General features: G+C 41.2%; 1 protein-coding gene across 1 annotated transcript in view; it reads right to left on the minus strand.

Annotated features, from left to right (window-relative positions):
• ARHGAP6 (Rho GTPase activating protein 6) overlaps nt 1–16,817 on the minus strand; it is a gene marked incomplete at its 5' end in the record, with an annotated part of 484,952 nt that extends 468,135 nt beyond the window's left edge. The window contains one exon of the mRNA XM_080909837.1: nt 16,233–16,817. Within this exon, the coding sequence (XP_080765963.1) occupies nt 16,233–16,817 (585 nt within the window). The remainder of the gene's footprint in view (nt 1–16,232) is intronic.
• Nucleotides 16,818–17,066: the final 249 nt, after the last annotated feature.

A 17,066-nucleotide genomic window follows, 5' to 3' on the forward strand; every position in this document is an offset into this window, starting at 1 on the left:
AGTCTTTCTTAAAATGAATCTCTCTCTTCTCTCTCTCTCTCTCTCTCTCTCTCTCTCTCTCTCTCTCTCTCTCTGTGTGTGTGTGTGTGTGTGTGTGTGTGTGTGTGTGTGTATGCCTTTGGAAACCAGAAGAGGGTGACAGATCACATGTACCTGGAATTCTGGGCAACTGTGAGTCACTCAGTATGGTGCTAGGAAATGAAATTAGGTCCTCTGACAGAGCAATCCTAAGACCCAGAGACTTAATTACTTCTTTATTCTAATTCTATAACTAAAGAATGTCTCAGTTTCCAATTTATTCATGGTCACATACATCTGTCAAAAATCAGATAGCATTCATTGTAATACAACTAAAATGCAGAACTCCAGCTTTAAACTTTAAATATAGAGGGGAAAACTGCACTGCATTGTAGCTCCTCAACTACTACATCTTTTCCAACATTTTACAAAACCAAAATTGTATCTTGCAGTAGTGATTTACATTTACCATAGCACTGTGGCTTTTTCTACCCCAGAAATATGATAAAATTTACTTGTATCTTCAGACAAAAACAATTCAGAATAAATTATATTAAGTAATTAAAACAGACACTTCTGCACAACTTCTCGTATCCTGCATCCCAACTACACTTTCCAACTGATTTCAGGATGGTCTATAACATCAGTGCTATTAGATTCCCCTTGCACAGTTAATAGACTGAGAGAATTGAAATTTACAATTCATACATAGTGGCACTGGAATTTGATGGCAAGCTCGACGTCTCTAGTTACTTTGTCTATTTGCTATGCTTTCGGTTAGTGAGGATTTTGAGTAACTACTTCTAAGTGTTATTTGTGAGCCTATGCTATCATATTTCTGGGGTCTTCTTTAACTGTGTAGTGCAGCTTTGCACAAGCTCAGGCAGATCTTGTGCTGCTAGTGATCCATCTCTGATGCACATTCTATCATGCGCCTCACAGGTCAGGCTGGTCAATCTCAACCCAAAGGAGGAAGAAGCCACGGCGGATATTCTCCAGTGTCACGTCCTTTAGCTTCTAGCGGTTAACAAAACAAGTATTTCTCATTTGCCCTATCAAAAGGTAGAATCCATTTCTCTTGCCTTTGAGTTGCCTAATCCTGTCACTCTCTTTGACCAAATATCTGAGATTAGTCATACAGTAAAATAACCCAAGGCATATGGAGAAACATTCAGATACCAGACAGTAAACCAAGCCACAGTGAACTTTCCACACCTCCCAGATCCAAGCAGTAAGTAGGCAAGTGCATGAGTTCAGCTCACACCACTGAAAACAGAACTCCCCAGCGAAGCCAAAATCTAATTCGTGACACACATACATTCATGCCACTCAGGTCTGAGCTGATTTGTAACACAAATAATCTATGTCAGTAGTTCTCAACTTTCTAATGCTGCAACCCTCTCATACAGTTCCTTATAGTGTGGTGACTCCCAATGATAAAATTGTTTTCATTGCTACTTCATAAGTCTTATGTTGCTTCTGTTATGTATTTTAATGTAAGTGTCTGAGAGTCAGGATGTCTGACATATAACCCCTGTGAAAGGTTCATTCAATCTCTAAAGGGGCCATGACCCACAGGTTGAGAACTGCTGGTCTGTGGAAATGCAGTGGATCTATACATCCCAGTGGTTCTGGTGGAACTTTAGCCATCCCCTGTCCACTGCTACACCTGTTGTGACATATCTTCATGATGGCATTTCCTTCCTTTCTGTTTCAGTCTGTCTTCTTCCTTCCTGCTTCCTGATGTCACTTTCCAGCTCCATAGCATTTACCCACATCCTGTCTTTGAGGAAGTTCAAATAAAGTCACAGAACTTTGGCTTCTATAGTTTTGCCCAATTTAAAAAAAAAAAAAAGACATTTATCTTCATAGAACAGTTTATTCCAACTGCTTCCAATATAACCAGAATTCCATTTTTATTTCTAAACTACAGTGTTTCTGCGACGTTTAAAAGTGTGCATATGTTAAATAAAATCATATTTTTTAAAAGCTGCACATACATCTAAAAGTGGCAAAATGACTCTAGTATTTGTGGCAGCAAGCACTGTATAGAGCCTTTTGGAATTCAATGAAAAATTTAAACTTTTTGTGCTGTAAAAAGGTCTTATGGACACATTCAAGTAATTAACCAAGAGGAATCTTTGTGTACTGTGTTAATTTTTTTTTTAATTATCTGACTTTCTTGTTCAATGAATTTGTCTATAAATTCACTTTATAGAATGGTTTTAGATTCAGCCAGTGAACATTCCTACTATATCTTTATATAACTTAGGAAGTTAATGAGGAGAGTGAAACACAGAGCAGAATTTTAAATATTTTTCTATAAAAAGGGCATTTTTACATGGAAAAAAAAACTAAAACCATCATGACACATTAACTCTTCTGCATCTAGCTGCCAGCAGAGAGAACCAAATTCACATTAATACTTAAAAGAGAAATGAACTATTCTGCCTTTTCAAAACTTATAACTCCGAATGAGCAATTTCAACTTAGAAAACTGTGATCATGAACGTAAATACTTGATCATTTCTCTAACACTTTTAACCATGTGAGAAAAGGTAATAAAGGTCTAGGAATGTATACCAGCTGGTAGAATGCTCACCTACCATTTCTGAAGTTCTAGGTGCTATCCCCTGCCTGAACAGGCCTGGTATAGTAGCTCATGCCTGTAATTCCAGGATTAGAGAAGTAGACACAGGAGAATTTTAAGGTCACTTTTTCAAGATCATCCTTGGTGTTAACATTCTGTCTAAGCTCCTCCCCACAATTACCTGGCAACAACCAGCTATGCTCCACCCCACAGTTACTTAGTAACAGCCAAGTATGCCTAGCACTATTAAAGGGGCTGCTTGCCCCTTCTCACTCTCTTGCTCTTTGCTCCCTCTTGCACTTGCTTTCTTGTCCCTGCTCTCTTCCAATTCCCTTCACACTCCCCCACGTGCTCATGGCTGTCCTCTACTTTTCTTTTCCTCTCCTCCCCTTCCCTCCTCTCTCTTCCCCTCCCCTCCCCTTCCCTCCTTTCCTTTCCTCTCCCCTCCTCTCCTCTCTTCTCTCCTCCTCTTCCCTTTATCCTCCTCTCCTCTGCCCTCCCCTCCGCTCCCCTCCCCTGTCTGACTGTCTGTCTGTCTGTCTGTCTGTCTGTCTGTCTCTCTCTCTCTCTCTCTCTCTCTCTCTCTCTCTCTCTCTCTCTCTCTCTCTTTCTCTTTCTGTCTTTCTTTATCCCTCTGCCTGTAGTACCCTCTCAACTCCCCTCCCCATGTCCTGAATGATCCCTATTCTATACTATACCCTGTTGTGTGGCTTGTTTTTCAGGGGAAAGGAGTGTCTCAGCATGGGACAATGAGGCACCTTCTTCCCCCACACCTCACCACACCTCCATAGAACATATCCCCCCTCTCTTTATCTTTTTATAAACACATCACTTGGCAACGTAGCAACTTCCAGGGCCTACCAAGATACAGGAACTTATACACGGAGAATGGAAGGAACAATGCATTTCCAATTTAATCATAAGTTAAGAGGTTAAGGCTGGGATATACAGACTTCTTTTCTAGTGTGCATGAGGTTTAATTGCAAGCACTGCAAATAATAAATCAATAAACCAACCCAGGAACAATTATTGCAGCAGAATAGCAAATATATTTTCTGAGTGCAAGCCTCAGGATGACTAGACCCAATGGGGACCTTCAAGTCTGAGAACCATCTCTATGCCACCTTTTGTGTCTATTCTTTCAGTATTTTGCAAACAATCGCATTCTGACCATGCCATTTATTGAGCTAGTGTATTGGTGTTAACATCAGCTCTACACACCTATTTATAGGTTTGCTAAGACCAAGAGCAATGTTCCCATAGAATGGGAATGCCATATTTTTTAGTGAGCTTTTATACAAATAATTGAAAGAAGTCTGATTCAAGAACTTCAAGATACTCAGTTTTGATCTTGCATTTCTATAAATACTTTGCAAAATGTCTTTGGATCAATATTTTTCAGTTTTCAAGTTTTCTGCAATTGTAATCTTAATAAATTCACAAAAATCTGACAAATCCTTTGTTTGGATGCTCAGCTATCTGTACGTACCAATAACACTACTAGATTAGTGGTTAGTTTATAACAGGAGAGATAAAATTTGTTTCTAACATGATGAAAGTCACAGAAACACTGTTGTGGTAGCTTAAAAGAGGAATAACCCCCATAAACTTAGGCCTCTGAACACTTGGTCCCCCACTAATGGTGCTATTTGGGGAGATTATGGCAAAATGCAGCCTGGTTGGAGGAAGTACATTTTTTGGAAGCAGGGTTTGAGTGCTTAAAGCCTTATCCCACTCCTGGGTCATCCCTTTTTTTTTTTTTTTTTTTTTTTTTTTTTTTTTTTTTTTTTTTTTTTTTTTTTTGTAGATGAAGATGTGATCAATTCTACCCTGCCTACCTGAGGTCATGCCTCCTGCCATGCTTAGCTTTTATCCTTCTGAAATTGTAAGCCCATGGAAAGTCTTCCTTCCTTCCTTCTATAAATTACTTTTGGTCAGAGTGTCCTATCACAGCCACAGACAAATAACTAATATAACTGTCCTCTTAGCACAATACCAGGAAACAGATCTGTGCTCACTACCATCTAAAACGCCAGGAAAAATACAAAGCTCTTCTCCTTGGCTGTAGATTGGGAGGCAAAAAGTTAAAGTGCTGTAGACTAACTGTCACATAGATGTCTGGACAGGATAGAAGACCTTTAAGGACCTTCCCTTCTAGTAGAGAATGCTAACCTCTGTCTAGAAATGCTAATAGGAATCACAATCAGATATTTTATAAACAAATGTCTTTGCAGATATCATCTAATTTCTTTCAAGACTTATTTTTTTAGATAAAAACACATGGTGATCAGACATTGAGAATCTGTCAGTGTTCACACTCCTGACCTATAGTCTCAAAATCAAGGCTTTCTGCTAGAATATATTAAGAACCTGACACCCAGGACCTTCTAACACTTTATATGAGCACCCAGTTGGTCTAGATACAAACATTCTTTTATCATTGTCATTATTATTATAAATTTTTGTTATTATTCATTCTGTTAAACCCCCTGAATGCAATTTTCCCTCCCTCTACACCTCCCAAGTCCCTCTCACTTCCCATTTCCCCAAAGTTCACCCCTCATCCTCTGTTTCCCTTCAGAAAAGATCAGACCTCCCAGGGATATCAACTAAGCAGGACATCAGTTACAGTAAGACTAGCCCTACTATCAGGGCTGGATGAGGCAACCCAGTAGGAGGACTTTAAGCACCGCATCTGAGTATAGAGACAGTCTCAGCTAAGTGAATCTGCCTGCCTTGTTATTCTAGAGAGATGTTGGTAAGATGAGCTACAAAAAAAAATAGTCAGCTTCATCTCATGTGATCATTGTAGCATAAGGAAATGAGAACAGAGTAGCCTTAAAGAGAAAAGCTCACTGCCATTTCCAGCAAGAGCTTCTTGACAATTCTCCACTTTCCAACCTTTGAAGTATAGTACATGTAAACAAATGTCCAATGAGATAAGGTTTCTGTGTGTTGGAATGAAGGCCACCCCTTGGCCTATTGGCATGTGTTGGGTTACACCAAATCCACAGTGCAAGTGTGTCAAATTCCTATGTTCCCACTCACTAAGCCAAAATGCCTGGGGTGACAGCTTGTTGTTGCTACAGTGCTGACCATGAAAACTGTACCTTACCAACTTATAAAACAAATCTCCAATCAGCTTCTGGGATTATCCTATGCGGCTGTACCTACTCATTCATTTGTTGACTATCACCTCTTCTACAGCCATGATGGCAAGACCCAATTCTCAGTGCATGAAGTAGACATATAAATATTTTTTTTAGTAAACTAACTCCTTAGAGCTTGTCCTACAGTTTGTTGTTTATTTTGGGAAGGGGATTGTTATTGTTATTGCTTTGCTTCCTAACTGTTTGGGCAGGTATGTTTTCAATTTTATTTTCTTTAGGCTTGTTTTTCTTCCTGTGTCCTGGTCACTGGATTCGAATCCAGGCCTTTTGAGTCTATCTACTTCATTCTTTCTCCAACTGAACCCGGATGCCTCTTAATCTGAGCCTCAGCAGCAGCATCTGAAGCATCCATGCTGATACCATCGCTGATGACCCCAAGAGTTACTGGTGCTCACTCACCAAACACTACAGATACTTATTTCTCTTTCACGTACCATTACCCATTATCATTACCTATCAACTTCCATTCGACTGCAGTAAGCAAAGAACCTATGTAAAGTTTCAACTGGAGAAGAATTGGACTTTGTTCAAAACCCAAAATACCAGGCAACCAAGTCCAAGATTCTCCTGGCTCAAAACACTGGCTAAAGCAGATGTCTTACAGTAATAAAGCTTAAGTTGTCATAGCTATTGCTACCTAAGGCTCCTCCTTTCCCTTCTCCTCTATATCTTGTTCTCAGAGGATTTGCTGGTACAACTGATAGATGAACAGATCAGAGTTGCAACCTGAGAATTGATCCAAATCACACTTCAGTTCTTGTTTCCATAAGTGACCGAGAGCTACAGGAAGAAGGAAACCACATTATTTTGTTGTTCCATAAGGCAACAGAACTCAGTTCACTCCACCTCTCCAAAGACTTCCTGGGCTCAGTGTTCTGCTCTTGGGTCCATCAACATGATTACTTAAGAAGTGGCTGGTTCTCAAATTACTTTTAGTTCTAATACTTCCTGAAGGTCTTTGACTGTTTAATGGCTCTGATGAGATATGGCCAGGATATGTTTCACAGTTGTATGTAGTTGTGGTGCTTTTTAAAAAGGGAGCTGCCATTTCTTAAAAACAATCATTTTAATAGCCTCTCTGTGCTTAGTTTCAAAGTTAATAAGAAGTGCATCAAATTTCCATGGTAACCAATCTCAGAAAATCCCAGAGGTAGCTGCTGACTCCTCCACTGAATCTTCCAAAGTTGTTACTACTTCCCTTATGGCATCTTCAAAGAAAACATAGAAAGCACTGTTCTACATTTGTCTCTATTCTTATTGCAAACATGACATAGCAGCAAAGCTTAGTGTGTTTTCTGGAAGTAATGAGTATCTTTCTTTTTCCTTGTATGAAGTTCAATTCACAGATCAGATCATTAGGCCTTCTAAAGTGGACATTGAATGATTTTTATTTCATCAACAAAGGTTTACAGCCATCACCTATACGTTGCTTGAGATCTTGTTCAATTTCCTTAAAAAAAATGATACCCATTAGAAATCAATCATCACTGCCTATCTTACTCCCCTTACCCCTGTCCCCTCTTCAACTTCTAACCACTACTAATCTCCTTTGTACCTGTATTTGTCTATTTTGGATATTCTATCTATGCACAATATGCACAGTCATACAACCAGTGGGGAGTTTTTTGTTTTTGTTTAGTTTTGTTTTTTGCAGTGGACTCCTATTTCCAATGATGTTTTCAAGACTCACTCCTGTGTAGCATGTATTAGTACTTCATGTGCTTTGTTACTGAATAATCTCCCTCTGTGTGACTCGGCCATGTTTTGTTTTCCATTCATCAACCGGCTGATAAATAGTTGGGTTGGTTCCATCATTCTACTCACAGGAATAATACTGCTCTGACATGCAAGCATACGATTTGAATGGGACATGCTTTCATTTCTCTAGGGTACAAAACCAGGAGCAGAATTGCTGACTCATAGTGTAATGCTCTCTGACTTGTTAAACAACTGTCAAATGACTTTAAGAACTACTGAGTCATTCTACATTTCTGCTAGTGGCACAGGAGCATGCTAATTTTTTCACATCTTGTCAGCACTTCCTCATTTCAATATTAGCTATCCTAGTGATATCTTATAATAGCCCTGATTTGCATAATCCAAAATGGCTAATGAAAACATCATGTTTTGCCAGATAGCATAATAACTTATTTCAATTTTTACATATTACATTTCAGGTGTTTCTTCCATATTATGACATAGTAGTAATCATAACCCAACTCTATTTGAGTAATGGTTTAACACAGATGCAGTAAACTTTAGAACATGATGTAATGTTCCAAAAAGCATGCCTGCAGGATCTAGGAGATTCAGTATCAACACATACTTTCCAGGTTCTTGAGTGTATTTTGCTATGAACCATAAGAATCAGGAGTTCACCATGGAAAAATAAGTTTTTGGTTTTACAAACTCTGATTATATTAGGAAATACATCAGAGTCTACATTTATTCAATCTGATCATAGTAAGTAGTTGAGCCATACAGCACAGATATAGGCTTCTCAGATAGACCTGGAATTACATTACCAAAAGTCAAAGAGGATGCAATATACCTAACATCTTTCAGGAACTATCAATTTATCTTAAGGTTTCCATTGCTGCAAACAGACACCATGACAAAGGTGACTCTAATAAGGGACAACATTTAACTGGGGCTGACTTACAGCTTCAGAGGTCTAGTCCATTATCTTCATGACAGGAAGAATGGCAGCATCTAGGCAGGCATGGTGCTGAAGAAGAAGCCAATAGTTCTACATGTTTTTCCAAAGGCAAATGGGAGAAGACTATTGTCTTTCAGTTAGGAGGAGAGTCTCAAAGCCCACCCCCACAGTGACACACTTCCTCCAACAATGCCACACTTACTCCAACAATACACACTTATTGTCATACCTCCTAATAGTGTCACTCCCTGGGCCAAGCAAAACCACCACACTGTGAAATGATGAAATCAACATCATGGAGCTCAAAGTCCAGTCAGACTTATCTGTCTACTTCAGGCAAAGTTATCTAAGTCTCTCAAACATACTATGTTCTCTTTTTTTATACTCCTCTATGCTAATTCTTGTGTACACAGGTACAAAGACAAGTGGAAGCCAGAGAACAACCACCAGGACATCGGGAATGACATTTACCTTTAAAACTTACTGGCCTACAGATCACAAATTAGGCTAGACTGAGTAACCAAGGAACCCAGGCATTTTCCTGTCTCCACCTTCTTACTGTTTAGATTAGAGGTGCATACCATTCCACTTAGCATTTTCATGTGTCTTCTGGGGATTCAAACTCAGGTCCAGATGCTTAAGAGTCAAGAGTTTTATAAACTAGCTGAGCTCTCTCCTCAGTCCTATGTTCCTTCTTAAACAGAGCCTTCTCTGGGGGGGGGGGGGGGCTTTGTAAAAACCCTTTCATGCACTGGTTTCCCTTGATACATTCCAGAGACTTAGACCCTGAGTCTGTTTGATAACAATTCTGTGACAAATTATCACAAACACATACATTTTTCAACCTTCGGGGAGCAGAGCTAAGAAGATCAAGGTGTCTGTAGAGTTGTGAGCTTAGGGCAGGGAGCTCTGGAGGAGAAATTGTTTGTTTGTATTTTCCAGCTTCTGAAAGCTGGTACATTCCATGGCTCATGCTTCTTTCTCCATCTTCAAAGCTAGTAGTGTGACATTTTCAAAATCTCTCCCTCCACTCCTCCTCCTTCTTCCTTTTCTCTCCCCCCACCTCTCCTTTCTCCTCCCCCTAGAACTTACCCTTCTGATTCCCTCTTATGAAGAAATTTGGTTGTGTTGGCCCCACCCATATACCCTACAACTGTTTCCTACTAACAAAGTCTCTTTTGCCACGAAAGCTAGAATATTTATACATTTGGGGATTGAAAGATGAATGTAGACATCTTTGGGTTGTCATTATTTAATCTGCCACAGTCCCCCATCATAATTAATGGCTCAGCACACTAGACACGTGTAGAGATTTATTCACTGGCCACTACTGCCTCCACACACTATAAGTACTGTACAGAGCGAGGCTTGTGTGTTCCACATATATTCCCAAGGTCCACTACATAGCTGACATTGAATGAATATTTAATGAGGCCCTAAGTGAGCAGTTTGGTTCTGCTAGAACAGAGATGAAAAAGGAGAGGAAGAGAGCTAAGATTATATTGTAAAAAGGCACTGCAGTGACTGGCTGAGCAGTTAGCATTATCAGGAGTAGTGACAATGTGTGTGTTTTTTTTTTTTTTTTTAATTCCAGCACTTGGGAGGCAGGGGTGATGGATCTCTGTGAGTTCCAAGCCAGCCAAGGATACACAGAGAGAGACTGCCTCCAAGCCTCTTTTCCATACACACTGAACTCTGCGAAATGCACCTCATGAGAGGCCAACATGATTATAGTTGCATTATTGGAATATGGTACCAAGATAAGAACAGATTCAACTGAAGTCAAGGTGAACAAGCAGGGGGACACTGTGGCAAGGGAGTGGGGAGGGGGAAGACAGAAAAGAGGCAGTCACAATAAGAATAAAAAGCCTGAGAAAGCTGTAAGAACTCTCTTTAGATGTCCTCACACACTTTGTTCAGATCTTTTCTATAATGGGAGAAGTAAACATCTCAAGATTTGAAAAAACGAGAGGAGATAAGAGGGGAGGGGAAAAGAAGGGAGGAAAGAAGTGTGGAGGGGAGAAGAGGGGAGGGGAGGGGGAGAGAAAATCAGACCTGTACTAAAGACAGCCTGGCCTTGTTAACATAAGGACGCAGGAAAGTGTTAATGGCAACCAAAAAACTTGACAGAGACAACAGACGGTCCAAAGGAAAGAAGGCTATCATTCTGCTCAGTGGCCACCCTGAGAGTTCTCTTGGGAAATCAGAAAACGTATGTCTCATGCTAGCAGGGATGAGCCCCCTTGGGGGATCTAAAACTCAGGAACCTAGACTAGTTTTAGGAATATAAAGATGAATAGCAGTTCTGCTTCTAGGCCCCTCAACAGCTGCAAGAACACATCTGGCTAAAATGGAGGGTAAGAAATACAAACATGTTTTCAGTAATGGGTATATGCCAACTCTCATTTGTTTACAGGATGCTTGGTGTGATAGCCCATGAACCCCACCCCTTGTTTTTGTATTTCCATACATGCTGCCCTAGATATCAGACTCATGCCTCTAAAATACTTATTTATTTGTGTTATACCCTCAGGCTTCAAAAGTCCCAAGTTCCCCCATTCTTGGCAGCACCGTCCCCCAGCTATCTTTGAGTGGTGATTCTTGCTGATGGAACTTCCCTGAACACTGCAGGGTGTTTAGCCACTTCCCTGGCTTCCCAAATAGTTGTCCCTAGCAGTAACCACTCTGTTGTAGACATCATAATGTCCTGCCAAAAATGCCCATGTCTAAATTCCTGGAACCCCTTAGTACATCAGAGAAAAAGAAGAATTCAAATTTCAAAAGCAATTAAAATTTGCTGATCAGATGTCCTTAAAATAGCGAGATTACCCTTGATTACCCGGGTGATCCCAATATAAACAGAAGTATTTTGAAGAAAGTCAGATGGAGAAATGACTAAAGAGGAAGGATCAGAAAGATAACAACATGGCTAGCTTTGAAGATAAAGCAAAAAGTGCTGTTGGGAAAAGAAAGGCTGCAGACCTTAGCAGGCTTTAGAAAGAACACAGTTCCAGAGGCGTCCTTAAAAGTAGTGAGATTCACAGGAATCGATCTCCAGAAAGAGAATAGATTTAAATTGCTTTAAGCCACCAAATTTGTGATCAGAAAACTAATATAGCAGCACTACTAACTACAACATTCCAAAGATCTTCATGATTTTTCAAATGTCTCGTGAGGACAAATCCACTGCCAGGTTAAGAGTCCCTGGTTTAGTTCTAGACCCAAGGACAAGAAACTGAGATGTATATTTTACATATCAAAACAAAACTGGCCTACAAGGTCTTCCAGAATTTCTAACTCTTTCCCTGGCATAACCTGCCCCCAACCCTGAACTTTCCAGATCAGGGACTGGGCTGCCCTTGCCCCAGAGGCTTTTCCCTACATAATCCATACCCCATTCCTCTCTCCCTTTCTCCCTCTCTCCCCTCTTTCCCCTCCCCTCTCTCTCTTCCTCTTCTTTCTCTCTGGCAGGCTTCCTGTCCTTTCTTTCTTTCTCTTTCCCTCCCCTATGATTTTTCCATGGTGACTTCCCTGGCCTCAGTCCTTGGGGCCAGTGAACTGGCCAGCCTAAGAGCAGCCTCCCAATAAACCTGTCTTTAATATAATCTAATCTGTCTTGAATTGGCTTGTTTCACCATCAATGAAGAAATAAGCTATCACCTGGTTCTCTATAACAGTATCCAAATTCCTCAGACTCACACTGTGGGGCTCTTAGAGATAAACATTACCCTGCCTGCTGAACAAGAGCACCCAAGAGATAGTCAGATACTACTATTCCACCTAACTGCACATCTCACCAACAGGCTACACCATTCACATCTATGCATTCCTGGGAGAGAACAGAGAACGTGTTTTGACTCTCCTGTCATTTTTATCTATGCTTTAGGTTTTCCTCCACAATGTGCCTGATTTCTGTTTTCAGCACATTACTATATCAAAAGCCTGCAGTTGCTACATGTATTAGGTTGGAGGTACCTTAATCCCCCCCTCTCAAACATATTCTTGCATTTAACTCCCTGTCATTCTTTTTTCTGAAACTCTTGTGTTACCAATGCCTCTGTCCCAATGCATTCTAACTTTTTTTCTTCTGCAGGGAAAAAATCCACTCCCACCTTGGAGGCTGATGAAATGGCTTACTATTCAAGTGTGAAAATCTCAGTTAGAACCCCCAAGACACACATAAGTCTGATCACTGCACTATGCATCTGTAATCTCATGCTTTAAAATAGGAGCTAGAGAGTGAAGAATTCAAAGGTCTCAGACCATCCAGACTGGCCTATGGACTACAAACAACAAAAATACAAGGTTTTAAACAAGGTGAAAGGTAAAAATCAACATCCGAGGTTGTCTTGTGACCTCCACACACAGACCCCTCACATACACACACAAATACACGTAAGAAATGACTTCACATCTCCTTGTAAGTTATCTTTATGTCATACTTAAAGGTCAAATTTGACTGTTCTCAAAACAGTTTAAACCTCCAAGACTTTTCCCAAAAGACGGTGAATCAATTCTGGTCCCTCATAGTGCTAATCTTTTTATACCATGCCCTCATTAAAAACTGACCCCATATTGGGAGTTCTCTATACTTGTGGTATGTAGAGAAAGAAATGTCTTCGATAGTAATGAAGAAAAGAGTAGAAACCATAGCTAGAGAAACTATTGAGATTATTAGATAGATACCGGCAAATGTCCAGTAGCATATGGGCACAATTTCAAGTCTAGTTCATAAGACTAAAGGGGATTCCAAGTTTGAAGGAACAGGTGGTATTCTATCAGAGGCAGGGGCAGAGTTTGGCTGCTGAAGAGCACAAGGTGGTAAACATGTGCTGACTGCATCATCCTACTGTGTGTCTATGAATCTGACTTGGGTAAAGCAATCCTGAAACACATAGTAAGGGATGTTAACACAGTCATTTCTGATTTTGTCTAATACCTCCCAGGTTTAGACTAAAAACAAAAAAAAAAACAAAACAAAACAAAAAACAACCATTAGTGAGCACTGAGTTACCAAAAGTAATAGAATTGTGGGCATATTTGAGAATCTTAACAGTGAAAACGGTTGTGTGCCAAATTCAGTTTAAAATCACAGAGTCTTTTGCAAATGAATATGATCTATCACTTACTAAATGCAAGTGATCTATAACATATTAAACCTGAAAATAAATTCTCAAATATTCATATGAACTTAGGGGAGTAGATACACATATATGACGAAACTATGAGGTTTGTGAATTCTGCAAATATGGCTCCAGGTGAGATCTTTGTGGATTAAGAAGCAGAGGAAGGTACCAGGGATACACCAGATTAGCTCACAACTCTTCTGTAAGTATTTGCTAGATACCCAGCCTGAGGTGTAACACTTAACATCACAAATGCAATGGTTCTCAGATAGGGTGAGTCTGCCCCTAGACTGTATTTTGCATGATCAACAGTTTTTTGTCGTTGTGCTGGAATAAAGAGGTGCTGGGATGGCTAGTTTATGTGAAATTGACACAAGCTAGAGTTGTCTGAAAGGAGAGAACATCCATTGAGAAAATGCCTCCAGAAGACATAACTGTAAGGCATTTTCTTCATTAGTGATTGATGGGAGAGAAATCAGGCCATTGTAAATAGTGTCATCCTTGGGCTGGTAGTCCAGGGATCAAGGTAATAAGCAGCACTCCTCCATAGCTTCTGTCCTCCATCAGCTCCTGTCTCCAGGTGCCTGTCCTGTTTGTGTTCTTGTCCTGACTTCTCAACGATAGTATACAGTGTAGATGTAAAAGCTAAAACAAACCATCTTCTCCTCAACTTGCTTTTCAGCCATGGTGTTTTGTCACAGCAATACGTTCCTCAAACTAAAACAGGTACTCAGGGCACAGAGTGGGCAGAGTAAGACCCGTAGCTGAGAACTATTGAACCTCAGATAGCAATAGTGTTAAGGTTGAGAAACCAGGAAAAGGGCAAGAACCAAGTATGAGTGAACCAAAGCTCACTTCTGAAACCTCTGGGTAACCATGCAGGGTGCTCACTTGCTGGGTTTTTGCCATCATTGGTAAACTTTCTTAGGACAAAGGACACAGCTTGCTTACAAGCAAGAAAGACAGGCAGTGCCCAGTGGGATGAATTTTCCTAGGGTTTGAAAGGGTTCCAGGACATTCAAACTTTGAAAGGTAACCCAGACCATTAAATTCCAGATCTAGGACTTACATTAGGATAGCTTGGCCTCTACTGAGTCAAACCAACATTGGCGTACATGGCAGGATTCTACCCAATCACCTCATGCACGCCTCAAGCAGAAAGGGATTCCCATCCCTACCCTCGTATACGTTTAAACCTTTTATGAGAAAAGTTTTTTCTTTTGCTATATGGCAAGGTACCAGTTTTAACCACTACAGTGGGGTGAAAGTAATGGTAGATGATCTGTGCTGACTGTCTACATACACTGAGATAGACAGAAACCACCTGCAGCTCCAATTCTTGTTCACCGATTATGAAATGTTAATCGGTAAGAATGTCAGCAAATATCTAATCTTAAATGTTGGTTTGCTTTTGATGTCTCTCCTCTCCCCCTAGATTCTCTCTAACTCCCTCCCCCACTTTTCTGTTCCTTCTATAGATTAATCTGCTAATGTGTGCTTCTGAACCTGAAAAGAAATTCATCCTCTCTTCTTCCCAAATACCAAGCCGGTTGCTTCTGGTGTAATATGAGTCAGCTTTTCTTTCCACTGACTATCTCCATGATCCAATCAGCAATGGTTTTGTTCACTTTTCATTATTCATATGTCATACAGCAGCAACAGTTACTTTAACTCAGTCACTAACATTATCAATAGATGATATTTTTATTTGTGATCAATGATGCTAATTTTGTAGGGCACTATACTAAACGTGCAATCTAACAGTTCTGTTACGCTACCAGAGCTGAGAGGCTATTTTCAAACTGTTTGGCTTGGTTGTGTTTCCTTTATTTAACCTAAATCTCCAGCAATTACATAGTATTTCATTTCATTTCTGTAATGCTAACTGTGCTTTAAGATATTTAATTACAATTGATGAGATCGCCCTTCCTTTATGGAAACAAATCCCGGGCAATCCTATTGAGGACTAAATTGGGAAGGAGTTGGTAATATTTTAACCAACTACTATTTATTCTCTAAAAGTATGTTGCTTTCCAAGTCCCCATCAACCACAGTTTCCCAATGGCTCTATTCTCCATTCAGAACCAGAGACAAAGCATTTGAAGGAAATAAGATAGCTCTGAGTTCCCTATGTATTATTGATTTCCGACTCGTGTCTATTCTAGTAAGTACTAATTGTCCTTAGTGGAATTTGGGTGGGTTTCCATGATATTTCAGACTAAGCACCAAAAGTATTCAGCACCATAGATTTCTGAAATTACACCTTTAGGGAAATAAATCAAAACAAGAGAATTATAGTGCGCGGGTGCACACACACACACATAGAGTCAACATTCTTCAGAATAGTTTCTGAACTCTCAAACAATCTAGTGGTAGATGTATATCATGTAATATTTCATCAAATCAGGTTAGGTGAAGAGATTAGATGACCTTTTGAAATCAGAACCCCATCTCTTCCCATATCCTGGGGAGCATTCCAATGTGAACCCTAGTACTCCTCCAGACACACTCATATGGTGGGCCCTTAGGGTTGTCACATTCTGGCACCATCTAACCAGCTAGACTTAAGCAGCTAAGGTCTGGAGATGGGACTGACTTAATGACAGCCACCTGGAACTGTCTGGAGCATCTAGCTTTGGGACTGTGAGACGCATGGCGCTGGTCCCTACCTCGGACCTCCACACGATGTAAGGGTGGCTGCGACTGTTAGGTGCAGACTGGAACTTCTTCTGCTGGAGCCATCTCCTAGGAGAAGCGAAGATGCCATTGGGGCCTCCCCCGGAGGAACTGAGGATGCTTGCTGAACTGCGGCCACTCGTGGACCCGGCCATGACAGAAGGCAGGTCCCAGGCCATGCTCTTCTTAAGACCACTACGACTCAGCGGGACCTCGTAGTCAAAGTGGAAGCTGCCAGAAGGCGACTTTTCTTGCGGGGTACTAGGCGTGGAGAAAGAGGAGCATAGAGGTCTGGGTGTCGGGAACCGGGTAACCCGAAGGTGCTGACTCCGGGGAGAAGAAGCTAAGCGGGAACCGAGACCCTCTTCTAAGAGCTGTGGAGAGTGGAGGCGGCTTACTGTGGAGCTCCGCAGGCCGCCCTCGGAGCCCATCTCGCTCCCGCAGCCACCGATCAGGGCTGGGTCCAGACTGCGCGTCTGTCGCAGCTTCCTTTTGGAGAATCCCTTGGTCGAGGCCGTGCCGCCCGACGCGGGCGAGGAGCAGGAGAAGACACTGTGCAGCAGGCTCTGCGCGGACATCTCAGCGGGGCTGGGTCTGAGGGGCACCTTCTTCGAGTTTTCCCTCCTAGATCGCTGGCGACTGTGACCTGAGAAACCAAGTGGCTCGAGCAGGGTTGGGAAAAGCTCCCAAGCGGGGCTCACCGAGGAAGGTGGAAGGCAGTGTCCAGTTCACGCGCCACCAGCGCTCTCCAAGTGTCCCCGTGGAGGCAGAAACAGGAGCTCCATCCCCAGCCTTCTAGGAAACAAGAGGTCCGGGTCCCTTTATGG

Source organism: Micromys minutus (assembly GCF_963924665.1).
Source record: "Micromys minutus genome assembly, chromosome: X".
Taxonomy (NCBI): domain Eukaryota; kingdom Metazoa; phylum Chordata; class Mammalia; order Rodentia; family Muridae; genus Micromys; species Micromys minutus.